The sequence below is a fragment of the Orcinus orca genome, chromosome 12, assembly GCF_937001465.1.
Source record: "Orcinus orca chromosome 12, mOrcOrc1.1, whole genome shotgun sequence".
Taxonomy (NCBI): domain Eukaryota; kingdom Metazoa; phylum Chordata; class Mammalia; order Artiodactyla; family Delphinidae; genus Orcinus; species Orcinus orca.
Genome location: NC_064570.1, coordinates 5,014,536 through 5,031,506, shown reverse-complemented (window position 1 = coordinate 5,031,506; position 16,971 = coordinate 5,014,536). Strand labels below are relative to the sequence as shown.

The 16,971-nt window shown below is 36.9% G+C and overlaps 1 protein-coding gene across 9 annotated transcripts in view; it reads left to right on the top strand.

The window, feature by feature from the left end:
• Nucleotides 1–16,971, top strand: part of QKI (QKI, KH domain containing RNA binding) — a 143,590-nt gene that overhangs the window by 33,380 nt on the left and 93,239 nt on the right. For all 9 annotated transcript variants that reach the window (XR_004476378.2, XM_004278864.4, XM_012536412.3 and 6 more), the window contains exon 2: nt 3,112–3,254. Coding sequence is in view for 8 of the 9 variants with exons in the window: in XM_004278864.4 (XP_004278912.1) it covers nt 3,112–3,254 (143 nt within the window). In the remaining variant the exon portion in view is untranslated. The remainder of the gene's footprint in view (nt 1–3,111; nt 3,255–16,971) is intronic.

The following is a 16,971-nucleotide window of genomic DNA, read 5'->3' as shown; positions in this document are numbered from 1 at the left end:
GTAACAGAATTTCATGGAACTCTAAGCTACTAAGTAATCACAAAAATGTTTAGAGAAATACCACTTAAGTGGTAAATGTATCTTTTCTTCCATTTTATCATCTAATGGGTTATATGAAGTTGTTGGGTTTTGTATATTATTATTATTTTTTTTTTTGCGGTACACGGGCCTCTCACTGTTGTGGCCTCTCCTGCTGCGGAGCACAGGCTCCAGACGTGCAGGCCCAGCGGCCATGGCTCACGGGCCCAGTCACTCCACGGCATGTGGGATCCTCCTGGACTGGGACACGAACCCGTGTCCCCTGCATCGGCAGGCGGACTCCCAACCACTGCGCCACCAGGGAAGCCCTGTATATTATTTTTAAATCTAGGCATCTTACCTGAATTTTCTTATTTATAATGGATTTTCTTGGTTTTTCTAAGTTTGATAACTTTGTTTACCTGAAAATCATTTTTTCCTCTTCAACCTACTGTATTGCTATGTTTAAAGATTTTTTTAAAATATTGAATTATTCTTGCATTCATGCTGTAAATTCCACTTTGTCTTGGTGCATTATTCTTTTAATGTGCTGATGGTGGAGCTTGTTCACTTAGGATATTTGCATCTCTATCTACAAGCAAATTTTATCTGTGGTTTTCTTTTATGCTATTGTCAGGTTTTTATATGAGTGTTATTAACTTCATAATAGGAATTGGGCAGTTTTTGAGGAGGAAATTTTAATGTAATAAACTAATGTTGAAAGTGCCTTTACATAGAGACCTTGACTAAAGGATATATGTGCAATTTTAATTAGATTAAATTTTTCTAATGCCCTCTGGTTAACTACTTGCTGTAATTACTTAATTATGTAAACAATCATTTATATTTAAATTGTAGGTCATTGGAAATTTGAGAATTGCTGTCATATGCTAATTTAAGATAAACACTAATTTGATACTGGACATCTTTGAGAAAGATTTTATTATGAGAGTAGAAGTATAAAAAAGAACTTAAAGAATCAACTCTTGTCCTTATAATGTAGTTAAATACAAGGTACCTTCTTTTGATTTTTTAAAAAAAAAGAGTTCACTTGCTATACAGAGATAAACATTTGGTAAACTTTGACAAGCAAATTGTTAGTTAGGAGATAAGATTCGTTATAACATGAGTATTGCCATCACTGAAGCAGAAAATGTAGTGCAGTATTTTCATTGACAGTCTTTATAACTGGGTGAGAACACCTTTGATCATGCCTTTTTACTGCAGTGGATTTTATTTAACTGAAAGTGATTTAGATAACTAGTTAAGAAAATTAAAGTGTGAAATTTGATAGTTCCTTAACAGCGATAAATTGAAATTCTGTGTTTGGAAGGCATACAAATACAACTTAAGTGGTAAATTTATCTTTTCTTCCATATGAAATTACTGGTTTTTGTATATTTATATATTCTTTAACCTAGTCATCTTACCTGAATTTTATTTATAATTAAATCTTTTGGAATTTTATTATTTGTTTATTTTAAAAATTAATTAATTCATTCATTTTTGGGCTGCATTGGGTCTTCGTTGCTGCATGCAGGCTTTTCTGTAGTTGCGGCCAGCGGGGACTACTCTTCGTTGTGGTTCACAGACTTCTTGTTGCAGTGGCTTCTCTTGTTGCAGAGCACGGGCTCTAGGCGCACGGGCTTCAGTAGTTGTGGCACGCGGGCTCAGTACTTGTGGCTTGTGGACTCTAGAGCGCAGGCTCAGTAGTTGTGGCACATGGTCTTAGTTGCTCCACGGCATGTGGGATCTTCCTGGACCAGGGATCAAATCCGTGTCCCCTGCATTGGCAGGCGGATTCTTAGCCACTACGCCACCAGGGAAACCTGGAATTTTGTTTTTAAATACTAATGGACACAAGCTTTTTCCCCAAGGAGGACGTAATCCATAACATGGAGAGATGGTTACAGATGCATTCAGCTAAATTAATAATGACAACCCTTATTAGACAGTGTATTCCTTTGGGCAAGGGCCTATCCTCTAGCACATCGTGGAAGCTTAATAAAGAACTCTTGAAGAATTAATTGATATCTTTGTATAGGACTTGATCAATTAAGATAGATTTCTCATAATTTTTTTTTTTAGAAGTGATATTCATACCTGGGAACTGTCAAAATTGTTTTAAAAGGTCATTGACTTTAGGTATCTCTGCTTTCATTAACTCATAGTTTGATCTCCATACCATCTTTTCCTCAAAACTTCTGGATCACCAATGGCTTAGTGGTCACATCCTAGGTACCCTCTTTTGCTCTTTACCTTACGGTACTTTTGTGGTATTTGACACTGTTGATCACCCTGTCCTTGAATCTGTCGTTTTTAGCTTCTTTGATGCTTCTCTTCCCTGGTTCTCCTGTCTACCTCCATTTCTTCTTATTTTGAATCTTCTTTTCCTCATCCCTTAAATGGTGCTTTTCCTATAGGGTCATTCAGTTCTTCCTTCTCCGTATACCCCCTCTAAGACATCTCTTCTATTCCTATAGCTTTAACCTATACATTTGGGTATCAGACTCAGACTTCTGCTGAACTTAAATTTTGTGTATCTCTTGGACATCTCTGTTTGGATATTCCAAAGATACCTAAAATATCTAAGGAAGTGGTCTGGTTTAAATCTCATTCAGATAGGTTAGTTCTGAAGTATAAAGGAAGCCTTGGTATTAGTTTTGTCTTATAGGCATTCTTAGGATAGTTATTTGGCTGAAGCTATCATTTGGAATGACTGGGTTTTTTTAGGTATGGAGAAATTAGGTAAAATAACTGGTCTGTAACATAGTGAATAAAAGCTTGGGCTCTGAAGTTATTTTGGGGACTTCCCTGGCGGTCTAGTGGTTAAGACTCGGTGCTTCCAATGAAGTTATTTTTAATAAAATATATTATTTGGTATAAATTTGATTTCTGGTAGAAATTAATTAAGACTGTAGTTCTGTTAAATGTAGACTTAATCCAGAGAATGACAGACTAGGTCAACAGCTCTTCTTTGAGTTTTAACACTTTATCAATGAAATCCTCCCCTACCCTCTTATTTTTTTTTTTTTCCTGGGCTAGTAAGAATATTTTTTTGTCTAACACATTTAAAATTTTTACTTTTAACAGAAATTAGCAGAGTACGGAAAGACATGTACAATGACACATTAAATGGCAGTACAGAGAAAAGGAGTGCAGAATTGCCTGATGCTGTGGGACCTATTGTTCAGTTACAAGAGAAACTTTATGTGCCTGTAAAAGAATACCCAGATGTAAGTATATTTTGTTTATATTCAATGTTTTTTTCCTGCTTCACATACTTTGGGAAGAGATATATCTGATGGTAAATACTTAAGCATTGTCAGCTGCTTTTAAAAAAAATTTCATGTGAGGGACTAGAGGCATGAATACTTGGTGTGGATAATTTAATAAAAATTTTTTTTAAAAAATATGTTTTTATTTGAATGCTGCTGTGTCACTTTGGAAGTCTAGAACCAAGTAAAGACTTGGTTCTAGATTTCAAATTGAGGCAGGAATTATGGAAAGAGCTTTGGCCTGAATGTCAGAGAGCATCAGGTACAACTTTGTGCTTGTCTTTGATCTGACCTCAGCGAAGCTGTGTCATCCTTTCAGTAAAATGAGAGGCTAGACTTTATGACAGCTAAGGTTCCTTGCAGTGCTAAAATTTTTATCATAACCACTATTTATAATATTTTTTTCATCTTAGTTCCTTGTTCAGCTATTCTCCGCGTATCTTGTTGCAGATAGCCTCCTTATACTATACAATTAATTTATAAAAGGCTCCAGCTCTTTGCCTTTTGTTACAAAGCCCTACATGATATGGTCTTTTTTATTTCTGACCTCATCTTAAATGATTTTCCCTCTTCCTCTACATACTGCAGTTAAATTGGCTGTTAAGAATAAGTTAAGTCTGTTCCCAGCCCAGGTACCTTTATGTTTGCTGTGCATTGATCTTAACCGGCTGGCTTCTTCTTGTCATTAAGTTTTTAGCTTAAGTGTCACTTCAGAGAGGACTCCTGACCATTTTATCTAAAAGCAATCTGGTTACTCATTATTTCACTTAAGTCTCTTTATTTCTCTGCAACAGCACTTATTATTTGGTATTTTTCTTTTTTATTTTCTTATCTCTCCACAGCACAATATAAGGTACTTAAAACAAGAACCTGTTTTTGTTATTTACTGCTATATTCCCAGTGCACATAATATTGGCACATAATAGGTATCCAGTACCTACTGAATGTATAAAGGCAAATTGATGGCTTTTTGCTGTGTTTCAGAGGACTTTTCTGAAAGGAAATACAAGAAGGGGTTGGTATTGTAAGGTCAAAAATGTGATGTGTACTCTAAGTTGCATTGATTGTATGGATAGTATTATAGTTTGGAGATGGGAAGTAAATGGGGAAGTAAATGGGGAAAAAGATGGGAGTTAATGGGGAAAAAGTGTTGCTATTTCACAAGATGCGTTTCTAATATAGTTTTCTTACAAGCTAATACATTTACTCTTTTTTTTAGTAAGTATTTTTGATTGCAAATATGTAAACAGTTCTGGATAACATAGGCAGAGAAAGAGTTTGTTGGAAGATAATTGGGTGTGGTACAGAGTGTTAAAGGAATAGCTGGAGAGCAAAGCTTCATATAAGACAGGAACCAGGGCAGTTCTGAGAGTCTCAGCAGTGGGAGTTTAGACCTTCCCTATTGAGAGCCTTGCTCTTAACATAATTTGGCATCAGTGCCTCTCAGATTTTATCTTCAAACTTCAGATTCTTAGGAGAGAGAATGTATTTTGGACCAGTCTGCCACGAGTAAGGCCTGGGGTTAACTGACATAACCTAGACGTGACCACCCTGGACCCATGCTGGGTATTGGATGATTCCTTGGTGTGGTAAATTGTGATTTGGGCAGCTGTCCCAATTGGAGTCTACTACTTTTTGGTGTTTCATATCTCCTAAAAGATATCAGCCTTCTCATCTGCTTGTTTGAACTCTAAAGGATAAGGATTCAGCACAAGCCATTAACATAGAATAGGTAAGAGCATGAGACTGTGTTAGAGAATATAACCTTAATCTGCCTGGTCCCCATTCTTTAAAAAAAATGCTATTCAGGGAATGATGTTTATATTGCATTACTTAAAAGACACATGTTCTGTATAATCCTCTAAGTCAGAAGAGATGTCTTTTATATTGTGGGTCCAGGGGGAGGCACCTTTTTACTCTATTCCTGTCCTTTTTCCACCAGTTGAGATTCACTGTCATGGTCAACTACAGTTGTTGACACGTGTGTTGGAGCGAAACAGTGTCTACTTCAGTGGTTGTCAAAATGTGGTCCCAGGACTATAGTATCCACACCTCCTAGGAACTTGTAAAATGTTCAAGCCCCACCTCAGACTAGATGAGTCAGCAGCTCTGGGGCTAAAGCCCAGCAGTCTGCCTTCCAAGCCCTGTAGATGATATTGATGCATGCTAAAGTTTGAGAAGCACTGCTGTCGTTTGTTTACGTTGTCATCATAAGCTGGGCTAACAGGTAATCACGTAGGGTCCTTTTACCAGGCATTGTTTCAGAAGGCAGGTGGGGGTGGTGAACTGAATGTTTCTGCTCTTATGGAGCAGGCATTGCAATAGCAGAGACAGACAATAAACAAATGAATATTTTCTTTAGGATCAGTCAGTGCTGTGGGAAAAAAGGTGGAGTAAGCAGATAAACAGTAGCTATGTGTTTATAGTCAAGGAATCTCTTATAAGATGAAGGGAATGCAGAGACATGAATGGAGTGATGGGGAGGAAGAACATTCCAGGCAGAGTGGTCAGCAGTGCGGTGATTCTGAGGCATGAGCATGCTTGGGAAGTGTAGTAAGATGCGAGGTTAGAAAGTTAGCAGAGGGGCCCTATCCTCAAGGGGCTGTGGGTCCCGGTAGGGATTTCTGATATTGTTGAGTGAAATGGAAAGCCAGGGAGTGCTGTGGGCTCAGTTGGGTTTTAATAGATTCATTCTGGCTTCTGTGTGGAGAAAGGCTGTGGGTGATGGTGACAGCAGGGAGACCAGCTAGGGGGCAGAGGAGAAACTTGAATAAGCGGACTTAGAAATGCTTGGATCCTTCATAATTGATGACTTGGAGCCAACAGAATTTGCTGGTAGTTTGGATAATGGGGTGTGAGGGAAAATTAGGAATAGCTCAGAGGTTTCGATTGATTGGAGTAACAGAATCACCAGTTCTTGAGCTATGAAAGACTGAGGGAAGAGCAGGTTTGGGGGTGGGGCTTAGGTTCTGATTTAGAGGTGTTGAGCTTGAAGTCAGACATCCAGATGTGGGCATGTCAGATAGGCAGGTGGGTATATGAGTTGTGGATGATTCTTGGCACCCAAAAGTGTCTATTTTATCAAAGCTTTTTAAATGAGAAATTTAGTTATTCATAGGAGAGAAACAGGTATAAAGCCATTTTGGTCCTCCAGATCATTTTTTTAATACCTTGATTTTAAATTTCTGTTAAAAGAATTTGGCAAAATTGGGATCCGCATATAGTTTTTCTTTGAGGTTATCGATACATACCAAATGAATAGTAACTGTTTTGTAGTCTGTACTAGGAACTGTATCTCATCTTTAAAAAAAAAATTAAATAATGTTAAACAAAATAAAACAAGGGCGTGTGTTGTGTGTCTGATTTTGGCAGTATGGAAAAGATTTTATTTCAGAATTATGAATTAGATATTGGCCACGATGAAACAAATATACATTTTTATTACTCCCGTTTTTCTCAGTATGTCTTAGAGATCATTACGCATGCTTCTCTCTCACCTCCCCCTTTTGTATGTAGGCTCGATTTTGTGAGTGAATTCATCCTATTTGACTCAAAAATGCTTTATTAAAGCTTCAAAGGGGCAGTGTAGCACAGTGGGCAAAAGTAGGGACTCAGACTCCTGGCTGGCTCTGCTGCTTGTATTGTGACTTTGGGCAAGTCTGATCCTTAGTTTCCTCATCTCTGTAATGGAGATAGTCTCTCACAGGCTTATGAGGGGTTATAAGTGAGTTAATACATGTAAAGCACTTGGAAAATGCCATTATGCTGTGTAAGTATTACCAGAATGTAAGCTCCATGACGGTGGGGATTCTTCCCTTTTTTGTATTCTCACTGCCTAGGATAACGTCTAGTAAACAGTAGATGTATAATAAATATTTGTTGTGTGTATCTGTATGAAAGCCTCACTCTTTCAAATATTGCTGAAATTTAAAAAAAATATGTTGCCTTTTGAGTTTGCACGTAGCAACTTATTTATAAAAGTGTTAATTTGGAGGTATTGTTTTGGAGTTGGCTGTGTATAGCTCTGGGACTGATAAGAAAAGAAAGTCTTAGATCACGTGTTTGAGAAATTAGATAGTGCCGTATAGTGTCCTTCGCAATGTTTTTGAATCAGTGGCTTAATGGTATGGGAATGAGAAGGTAATATGAGTAGCTTGTTGAAGATGTATTAAAAATATTACACATTTATTAATATTTATACTTATTAATAAACCAGACTTTTATTGCATCTCTACTGTGTACTAAGCACGTCCTGGAGGTGGGGATATTAATTTAGTAGAGAAAACTCTTTGACATAGTTGAGGTAATAGTGGGTTTTTGAGCCATTCAGGCCTAGGTTTTGAATCCTGGCTTAGTGCCTTCCTGTATTTGTCAACAGTCGCCACAGCAGTGCTCCATGTAAGCTATCCTAAAACTCAGTGGCATAAAATAACAAGCATTGATTTCTGTGCTCTTTATTTAGTCTACACTGTATGTTGGCTGCAGTTCTGCTGATTGGGCTTAGCCGAGGTTGGTCTAGGCCGGCTCTGGGTGGGTTTAGATTACCTTTATGTTCCTGCTGGGCTCAGCCCAAAGGGGCAGCAGCTACTTGGAGCAAGCTCTTTTCATGGCAGGTCACGGGAGTGTCAGAGCCAAGCCAAGCCAAATTGCTTAAACACGTGTAAGACCTCTACCCTTCTTCCATCAGCTAACATTCCATTAGCTCAGTGGTTGTCAACTGGATGATTTTGCCCATCTGGGGCATTTGGCAATTTCTAGAGCTATTTTTGGTTGTCAAAACTTGGCGGGAGTACTAGTGGCCTCTAGTGGGTAGATGCCAGGGCTGCTTCTAAACATCCTACAATGCATAGGACAGCCCCGGCAACCAGGAATTATCCTGCTCCAAATGTCAGTAGTGCTGAGGTTGATAAACTGCATTATCAAGTCACTCCGTCCACATGAGAAGGGGACTAGAATAAATATTAGCAAAAAATAATTGAGACTATCACATTGGCTTTGAGCACATGTAAACTTTAGAATCTGTTTCCTTGCCTATAAGATCATAAGGTCTACGTCATAGAATTATTTAGAGGAATGAAGATAACAAATATATGGTATCTGGATAGAGCACTCAGTACGGTTCTTATGATCATGACTAAGGAAAAAATTCCTATCCTTGAAGGAGCCCACAGTGTTATATGAAAGAGAAAAGCTATTGCATTATCATATAACACTATTTAAGTTTATCATACATTCATAAAATGACCGACATGGATGAAGACTAAAGTTAATGCATAGGCCATCGAAGTGTTGATTTGGCCAGTTATTAAGGACTTGTTTGAATCCATGAAGATCTTATAAACAGTATATGAATGGAGTTAACTCTGATTGATATAAGTAAAATATGTTATATTTTAATGAGTCAATAATAATTCTGTCATTAAATTTGCCTAGTTATTGTTTTTGGGTTCTGAGAAATTGTTTTATAGGATCTGCCAGAGTGGTAGAATAAGTTTCAAGTATTGGCAGGGTCTAGCTGTTAGGGATATTAGTTAGCCTGTATATACATGAACAGATTAGATTGCGAAGCTGTTAACTTGAGATATGTTAGGACTAAATTGTAGTGAGACTTTACCCAGAAATGTTATATGAAGATAACTTTGATTTTCTGATGTTTTTAAAATGGGTTTTAATTTTGAATGATTATAGCGTTAAAAGGTTTGTCTTGGGTCTAGGCTATTCGTGGTGACACATATTGTCAAAGGGTTGTACGATGGGTAAATGCCCTTTCAAATATTTTTTCCAGCTTGTAGGATTTCAACACGGCAACTATAAATAATAACGTAGATTTATAATGTTTTTCACAGTACACACTAGCTCATGATAATAGTCTATGTCAGTGGTGGAGCATGAGTTTTAAGTCACCTTTCAATTTATTTCTCTTGGGCTTGCAGATAAAATTTGGCTAGTCATAGCTTCAGAGTTAGTATGGAGTTATTCGTAAGTTTCACTTTCTCAAGATTGTCGTCTGCAGATTGCCTATTGAGCGGGCATTTGTTTTGGAGGAGTTATGAAAAGAGAAAAGGGGTCAATGCAGTTGGTTATCTTTACTTAAGCCTTTGTTCCTTTGACTCTTGTGGCTTTCTTATTGTGTTGAAAGACTGGATATAAACTACTTTCGTCTTTGATCTTCTGAGAAACAAATGGACGTTAAGTCAGAATTTAATGATCTACTAAGTCTCTTTTCTCAATACCAAGGTTAAGCCTTGATTTTTGGCAGGATATGATCTTAATTATAAGTGAAAATATTTTAAAACATCTGCACATCTCTCTTCTTTGGTAATTTATACAGGAAACTCTTAAGATAGACTGTTGATTTGAAGAAGGTTAGATACATATTTTTATTGAATGGAGTTGTGAAATGTTTCGGATTACATATTAACCTATTGGAGTTTTTAACTTAGCAGTACAATTTGATAATATAGAGCATGTCTAAGTTTCTAAGTTTTAGGTAGAGAAACTGTTATTGTTGACTTGTAACTTTAAACAGATCAATTTAGTGAAGGTCAATTTCATGACATTTGGTTTTGAAGTTTCATTTTTATTTCATTCTGCAATGATATATTGAGGGCCTACTGTGTACCAAATATTTAATAGGCTCTTTGTGGTCTGAGATATACTGAATTTCTTAGGATGTTAATAGAAATTATTCCAAAAAGGATTTCAAGACAGTCTGAAAACGAATTTTGTTTAGTTCAGATTTTTTCAAAATTTAATGGTTTTTAAAATAAGCCTTCTCAGAGTCTTAAAATGTGAATGCTTTCTTTTGTAAGTAATATATTTTGATATTAAAAAGGACTAGTGTCTAGAAGAACAAGTTAAAAGATGGAGTTTGTTTTTAGGGAAGAATTATTGCTTGTAAGCAAATGTTTTCCAGGCTCAGCTGAGATAGAAAGTTTTGTCTGTGATTTATCTTATCCAAAAAGAGTTTGTTAGGATCTGCTCTGTTAAAATTATTGTTACAAAGGACTTACGGAATTAGATGGAAACCTAATTACAGGCATCCACCTCCATATCTCTAAGATTCTCACTGAAATAATCAAAGGAATAAAATACAAAGATTGGAGAGAAACCTGCCTCTCAGGGCTATTGGGTGTTTCTGTTAGATATTAAAGGAAAGCTCAAGGTGCTGATCTGCTCTTGGCCCATTTTGGGAAAGCAGTGTCTCCTGGAAGTGAGTGAAGCAGTCAGTAACAGAATCTTCCTAACCCTAACCCTCTCCCCTCCAAAGTTGGCAAATGAAAATGGAGTGTGGAGTAGTCCAAGGTTATACCACTTGAGCTTGGCCACCCGTTTTTGTGCCTGCTTATCATAGGTGACCTAAATTTATTTTGTGAGTAAATGAACTCATCATACGAGCAGAAAACTACTGTAGTTTTTGATAGAACCTGCCTTAACTTTACCCCATGGACATTGAAATAGAACTTTTCAATGACTAGCCTTGGAACTAAATTTAACTATTTCATTGGGAAAGCATATTATATGTCTTAATAAACCCAGCCCTTTAGAACAAAATAGTTCATAATAAATTAGGGACTTCCTGAAATCTAATTTTTGACTTCACTAGAACACTGCTTTTCCTAAGTTCAAAAATAGTATCGGGGGCTTCCCTGGTGGCACAGTGGTTGAGAGTCCGCCTGCCGATGCAGGGGACATGGGTTCGTGCCCTGGTCCGGGAAGATCCCACATGCTGTGGAGCAGCTGGGCCCGTGAGCCATGGCCGCTGAGCCGGCACGTCCGGAGCCTGTGCTCCACAACGGGAGAGGCCGCAACAGTGAGAGGCCCGTGTACCGCAAAAAAAAAAAAAAAAAGTATCAGTAAGTAGCCTACCTAGCATGAACTTGGCCATCTCCGTGTTTCATATTGGTATGACAATTTTTTCTTTATTGCTTGGTAAGGAGTTGATTGAGTTTAAAAAATGTGTCTATGTTGTATTGTTTGGGGTTATAGAACAATGATTGATTACTTTCTTGCCTTTTTATTTGTAAGATTGTATAAAAGCAGTATAAATTTGCAGTTTTAAGGACAGACTAAAAAAAAAGAAAAACAAAATTTGAGAAGTAATTAGAAACATAAGGCCAAAGAGGAGATCTGAGTATAAACCAGTAAAATTTTGGTATCATTTCAGTAGCAAGAGCCTGAACGAAGGCAGTGGCAGTTGAAATGAACACAAGGGGACAGATTAAACAATGAAAATCTTAAGATTTCTTAGTCTGTTACATGTGGAGGATAATATTGTAGAGGAACCAAGAGTAAGAGATGATAAAAGTACTATATTAATAGAATATAATAATTAAAAGTCACTGTAAACTGAGTTGTGCTTAACAATTTAGAAACATTGAAGCAGGGTAATATAAAAGAAGTTACCAGTAAGTCAAATGGAACTAAAATCTGTGCCAAAAAAGAGCAGGTCTCTTTAAGAGCTAAATTAGTTCTTTTGGAACAGTGTATGAGGCTGCTATTTTTTTTTTAACATCTTTATTGGGGTATAATTGCTTTACAATGGTGTGTTAGTTTCTGCTTTATAACAAAGTGAATCAGTTGTACATATACATATGTTCCCATATCTCTTCCCTCTTGCATCTCCCTCCCTCCCACCCTCCCTATCCCACCCCTCCAGGCGGTCACAAAGCACCGAGCCGATATCCCTGTGCCATGCGGCTGCTTCCCACTAGCTATCTACCTTACGTTTGTTAGTGTATATATGTCCATGACTCTCTCTCGCCCTGTCACAGCTCACCCTTCCCCCTCCCCATATCCTCAAGTCCGTTCTCCAGTAGGTCTGTGTCTTTATTCCTGTCTTACCCCTAGGTTCTTCATGACTTTTTTTTTCTTAAATTCCATATATATGTGTTAGCATACGGTATTTGTCTTTCTCTTTCTGACTGACTTCACTCTGTATGACAGACTCTAGGTCTATCCACCTCATTACAAATAGCTCAATTTCGTTTCTTTTTATGGCTGAGTAATATTCCATTGTATATATGTGCCACATCTTCTTTATCCATTCATCCGATGATGGGCACTTAGGTTGTTTCCATCTCTGGGCTATTGTAAATAGAGCTGCAATGAACATTTTGGTACATGACTCTTTTTGAATTTTGGTTTTCTCAGGGTATATGCGCAGTAGTGGGATTGCTGGGTCATATGGTAGTTCTATTTGTAGTTCTTTAAGGAGGCTGCTATTTATGCAGCAAAACTTGAGAAAACAATTTCAAAGATCCTTAGACTGTATTCATAATCTGTGGTCAGAATTACTAAGTATTTGATCTCCTAGACTCATCTTCAGGGTATGAGGTAACACTTGTAAGCTCAGTCTTGACTCAAATAATCATACTCTTCTCTCTTGCTGTCTCTTTTTTGAAGTTATACGTATTTGTAGTTGAATTATGTGGATGAACTAATAATCACATAAGGGCTTTCATTCATGTAAAAGGTTTGATTAAGGTAAAAAGGATATGTATGTTGATTATTAAAGCAGTGATCCTAATCAGTAAAAGACAGATGACAATATTGAAAAGGTGAGGCCTGGTTATGTAAAAGTAGTATGGTAATTATATGCTTTGTGATGTAGGTGGAACTCATTCTGAAAGTAAATTTGAATCTGAAGAGGGTTTTTATAAACTTTGTACTGAACATTTTTTTGAATGATTAACAAGAATGAGAAAACTAAACATGAGTATCTGGTATGATCAGGGTGTATATGTTTAAGGTCTTTAGAAGAGAAGGCATTATGCCCTACTGTGTCCAAGCTCTGTAGTCAACCTAGGTGTTCTAGGATTTGGACTACTTTTGTAACCTCTCATGTATTAAATGTAGGTGATAGTGGTAACTGTCTTCTGGTGTTGTTGTGAGGATTAAGTGACTTATTGCATGTAAAGTGCCAAGCATCGAAGTTGGCTTTTACTGGAACACTCATAGTAGAACATATTTCAGCGTACTCAACACCTAAGAAATGTTGAGTGACATAATCCTAGCACTCATGATACTTCCGTATTGAAATGGAAAGTGGAAATAATAGTTGTTTTGTTTCTGTGACATCATTGACTCTGTCATTTGGAATTTATCCTTAGATCAGTCAGGCTTACCATTTAAAAAGTTTCTGAAATGTGTAAGAGTTCCTGTGCTGCCTATAACTTATTTAGTGATTTTACTGAGAGTGAAAAATCACTGTGTGATTTCTGTGAACCCTTTTAAATTGTATTATCCAACAATCTGAACAAATACTAGTTTCTTCTGAGTGCTGTATATTGTGTGAGGCACTGTGGATTAAAACACACACACGCACTGTGGATTAACACATACACACTTGTGTGAGGCACTGTGGATTAAAACACACAAACACACACACACACACACACACACACACACGCCCACCCCATTGCTGGTTTCTGACTTCAAGGAATGCCCTGCGAAAGACATGCAGATCGTTGCATACTGTGTGACAGAAGGGCTGTAAGAGGTGGGTACACAGTGTTCTGAGATCCTCACTTAGGAGGAGAAAACATCTGTCTCTGGGAGTCAAAGAACACATAAGGAAATCACAGAAGGAACACTTGAGCTCAATACTATGTGATGAGGATTTGACATGTTTGGTGGGAAGGAAGGAGGAAGAAAGGTGTTAACAGGGAACAAAAATTGAACGTACCTGCTGTTTTAGAGAACAACATGTGTCTGAACAGAGGATAATAGCAAAAATAAAGGTTCAAAAAGTAGTTAGGGATCTCTTAAAGGGCCTTGTTGTACGAGTTTTGACCTTACACCGTGAAAAATATTGTCATCTATTTGTGTCGTAAAACCCTTGTTGGCTTTCATTGCCTTTATATTTTTATTTTAATTGGTTAAATAATTTTTTGTTTTTCTAAGTACTTGTTGTTTAGCTTCCACAACGACAATCATCATCTTATTCACCTGAGTTTGTTAGTATGGTTTCAGCCTCTTTCCCAATTATATCTATACTCAAGGGATAAAGATTTGACATAATTAGGATATCCAAATTTATATGCTATAGATTTCATATTTTGGTTATTATTGGTTACCGGTTTTCACTTTTACATCTGTTGGTGTAAATGCTTCTTCTTAACATGGCCCTGTGCCACTAACAGAAGATGTGTAGAAAGGCCTAATATATGAAAGGTTTTGCAAAATGGTTCCTATAGTAATTATTATATAGCTTAAGAAGACATATTTGGCTGCTCATCTAGAATTACTATGAACATAGAGAAGGGATAAGACATCTGTCTCCCCAAAAAGTACGAGGCATTTAGATACATTCATTGTTTGTTTGTTTTTTTAAACAGAAGACTTTCCTTGATATTCTTCCCCCCTGCCCGGAACTCTTGTATCCATGACCAAACTGATTTCAGTTGATGAATGAATATAGTTCTGACATGAATATTGGTTGGTATTTTCATTTACATTAATGAGTAGCTGAAAGTGAAAATCATGAACACATATGCTGAAACTTTGTTCATAAATGACAAGAGCAGTTTATTTGCTGAATTGGATAATGGTTTCAGATATTGGAAGAACATTGTGCTATTCACAATGAGTGACTTTAGATGCAGCAAACTTTTAAATTTAATCTGCATTGTTAACAGTTTCTCCTTTGCTGTTATAAGTCGAGTTAATAAAACAGTAAATCAAGTCAAACAAAATATTCTGGTACTTTTAATTAAAAACAGTTGTATTGCTAAGTAGTCACGACTCTTGTCTCATCTTACACATTTGCATAAGATGGCTTACTAGTGTTGACTACCACTTGAGGTGGTCCATTTTTGGTCATCTGCTAAGCAGAAGACTTTATCAATACATATACATTTGTGTGTGTGTGTGTGTTTGATACCTACTAACTTGCTTATGTGATCTGATGTAAGGTTTGTAAGATATATAACTAAAATCACCTTACAGATACTAGACAAAATACTTAAAAACAGATTATCAATTTATTGTATGAAAAGCAATCCAAAGAAATACATCTTCTTTTTAAAATTGTTTTTCCAAAATTTTAAGCAGAAATTACTGTTTAACACTTCTTAGAAGTGTTTCACTGAAATGCTTTTAGAAATCCATTTTTTATTCTCTCTTTTGATAGTGTGCCACAGAAGGTTTTATCTTTAATTGTACATTTTTAAAAAGGTTAATGGAAAGATTTGCTATAATACTTTATATTTTGTCATTGGGAGAACTCTGTCATGTCTATTTAAAATTAAGTCAGCAGCAACAAATAGCATTAGACATGACTGTTGTTAACCTCTTCTTTAGAAATTAACATGGCACTGGCAGAGGTATAATTGGTAAGCCACAGAGAAGGTCTGTACTTAAACAGTAGAGTTAATGAATGTCTCTTTTTTCTTCTTTCAGCCTTTAAAGTTGTAGTTAGCTTAGGCTGTTTGAAATGATTTTCTTTGAATGTGTTGTGGCATTGGTTTAATTGAATGAAACTGCAAAACTAGCATGATAAATCAACACAGAATGAAGTTTAATGCAAGGCAAATGATATTAACTTGGAAATTGGTTGCAGTAGACAAAGCAGCTGCTATGATTAATTTTTTTTCATTCTCTACTTACACCACTTTGAGAAGGATGACCTTGATGGTTTCAGTTGTATTAGAACCCCAGTGGTATGCACTTTAACACATTTGAGCTGTTTTTTGCTGGTTGTGGTGCAGTAGAGATTGGTTAATTTATAAGGTTAGGAAAATTTTGTTACAGATTTAATATGTTGGTTTTGACTGGCTTTAAAACATTTTTTATTTAGTAAATAATAATTGGGAGGATTACTTAGCTATGGTAGAAGTCTTTTTCTATGTAATCTTAATGCTGTGGTTTCAGCAAAAGAGATTTAATACGTGAAAATAATAGAATGTGCCAAAGAGGGTCTTTTTTTTTTTCTTTTTTTAAAATAAATTTATTTATTTTTATTTTTGGCTGTGTTGGGTCTTCGTTGCTGTGCACAGGATTTCTCTAGTTGTGGTGAGCAGGGCCTACTCTTCGTTATGGTGCATGGGCTTCTCATTGCGGTGGCTTCTCTTATTGCGGAGCCTGGGCTCTAGGTGTGCGGGCTTCAGTAGTTGTGGCACATGGGCTCAGTAGTTGTGGCACATGGGCTCAGTAGTTGTGGCTCGTGGGCTCTAGAGCACAGGCTCAGTAGTTGTGTCACGTGGGCTTAGTTGTTCCACGGCATGTGGGATCTTCCCGGACCAGGGCTCGAAGCCATGTCGCCTGAATTGGCAGGTGGATTCTTAACCACTGTGCCACCAGGGAAGCCCCACAGAGGGTCTTCTAGGTGTTTGTATGTCATGAAGTGGAGGCTGACCACTTTGACAGAGGACACAAATATAAAACAATTACATATTAGTTATTTGAAGTGCTAAAGTACCTCCATTCGTAATGCATTTTTCCAGACATTCTTTGCCATGTTTGAGATATATAATGTATATCAACTATATGAGTTACTTTGGAAAAAGATCTGTATAGAGCACAACTATTATTGAGGAAGAGCTGGCAAAGACTACTTATTTTAAGAAGCAGTCAAGGTAGAAATAGAGTAAAGGCATTTTCACAGGTTTCTTGAGAGCAAGGAGAATTTCTCCTCTTCCTCTCCTCCCCTTCCTCCTCTTTAAAAAAAATTCCT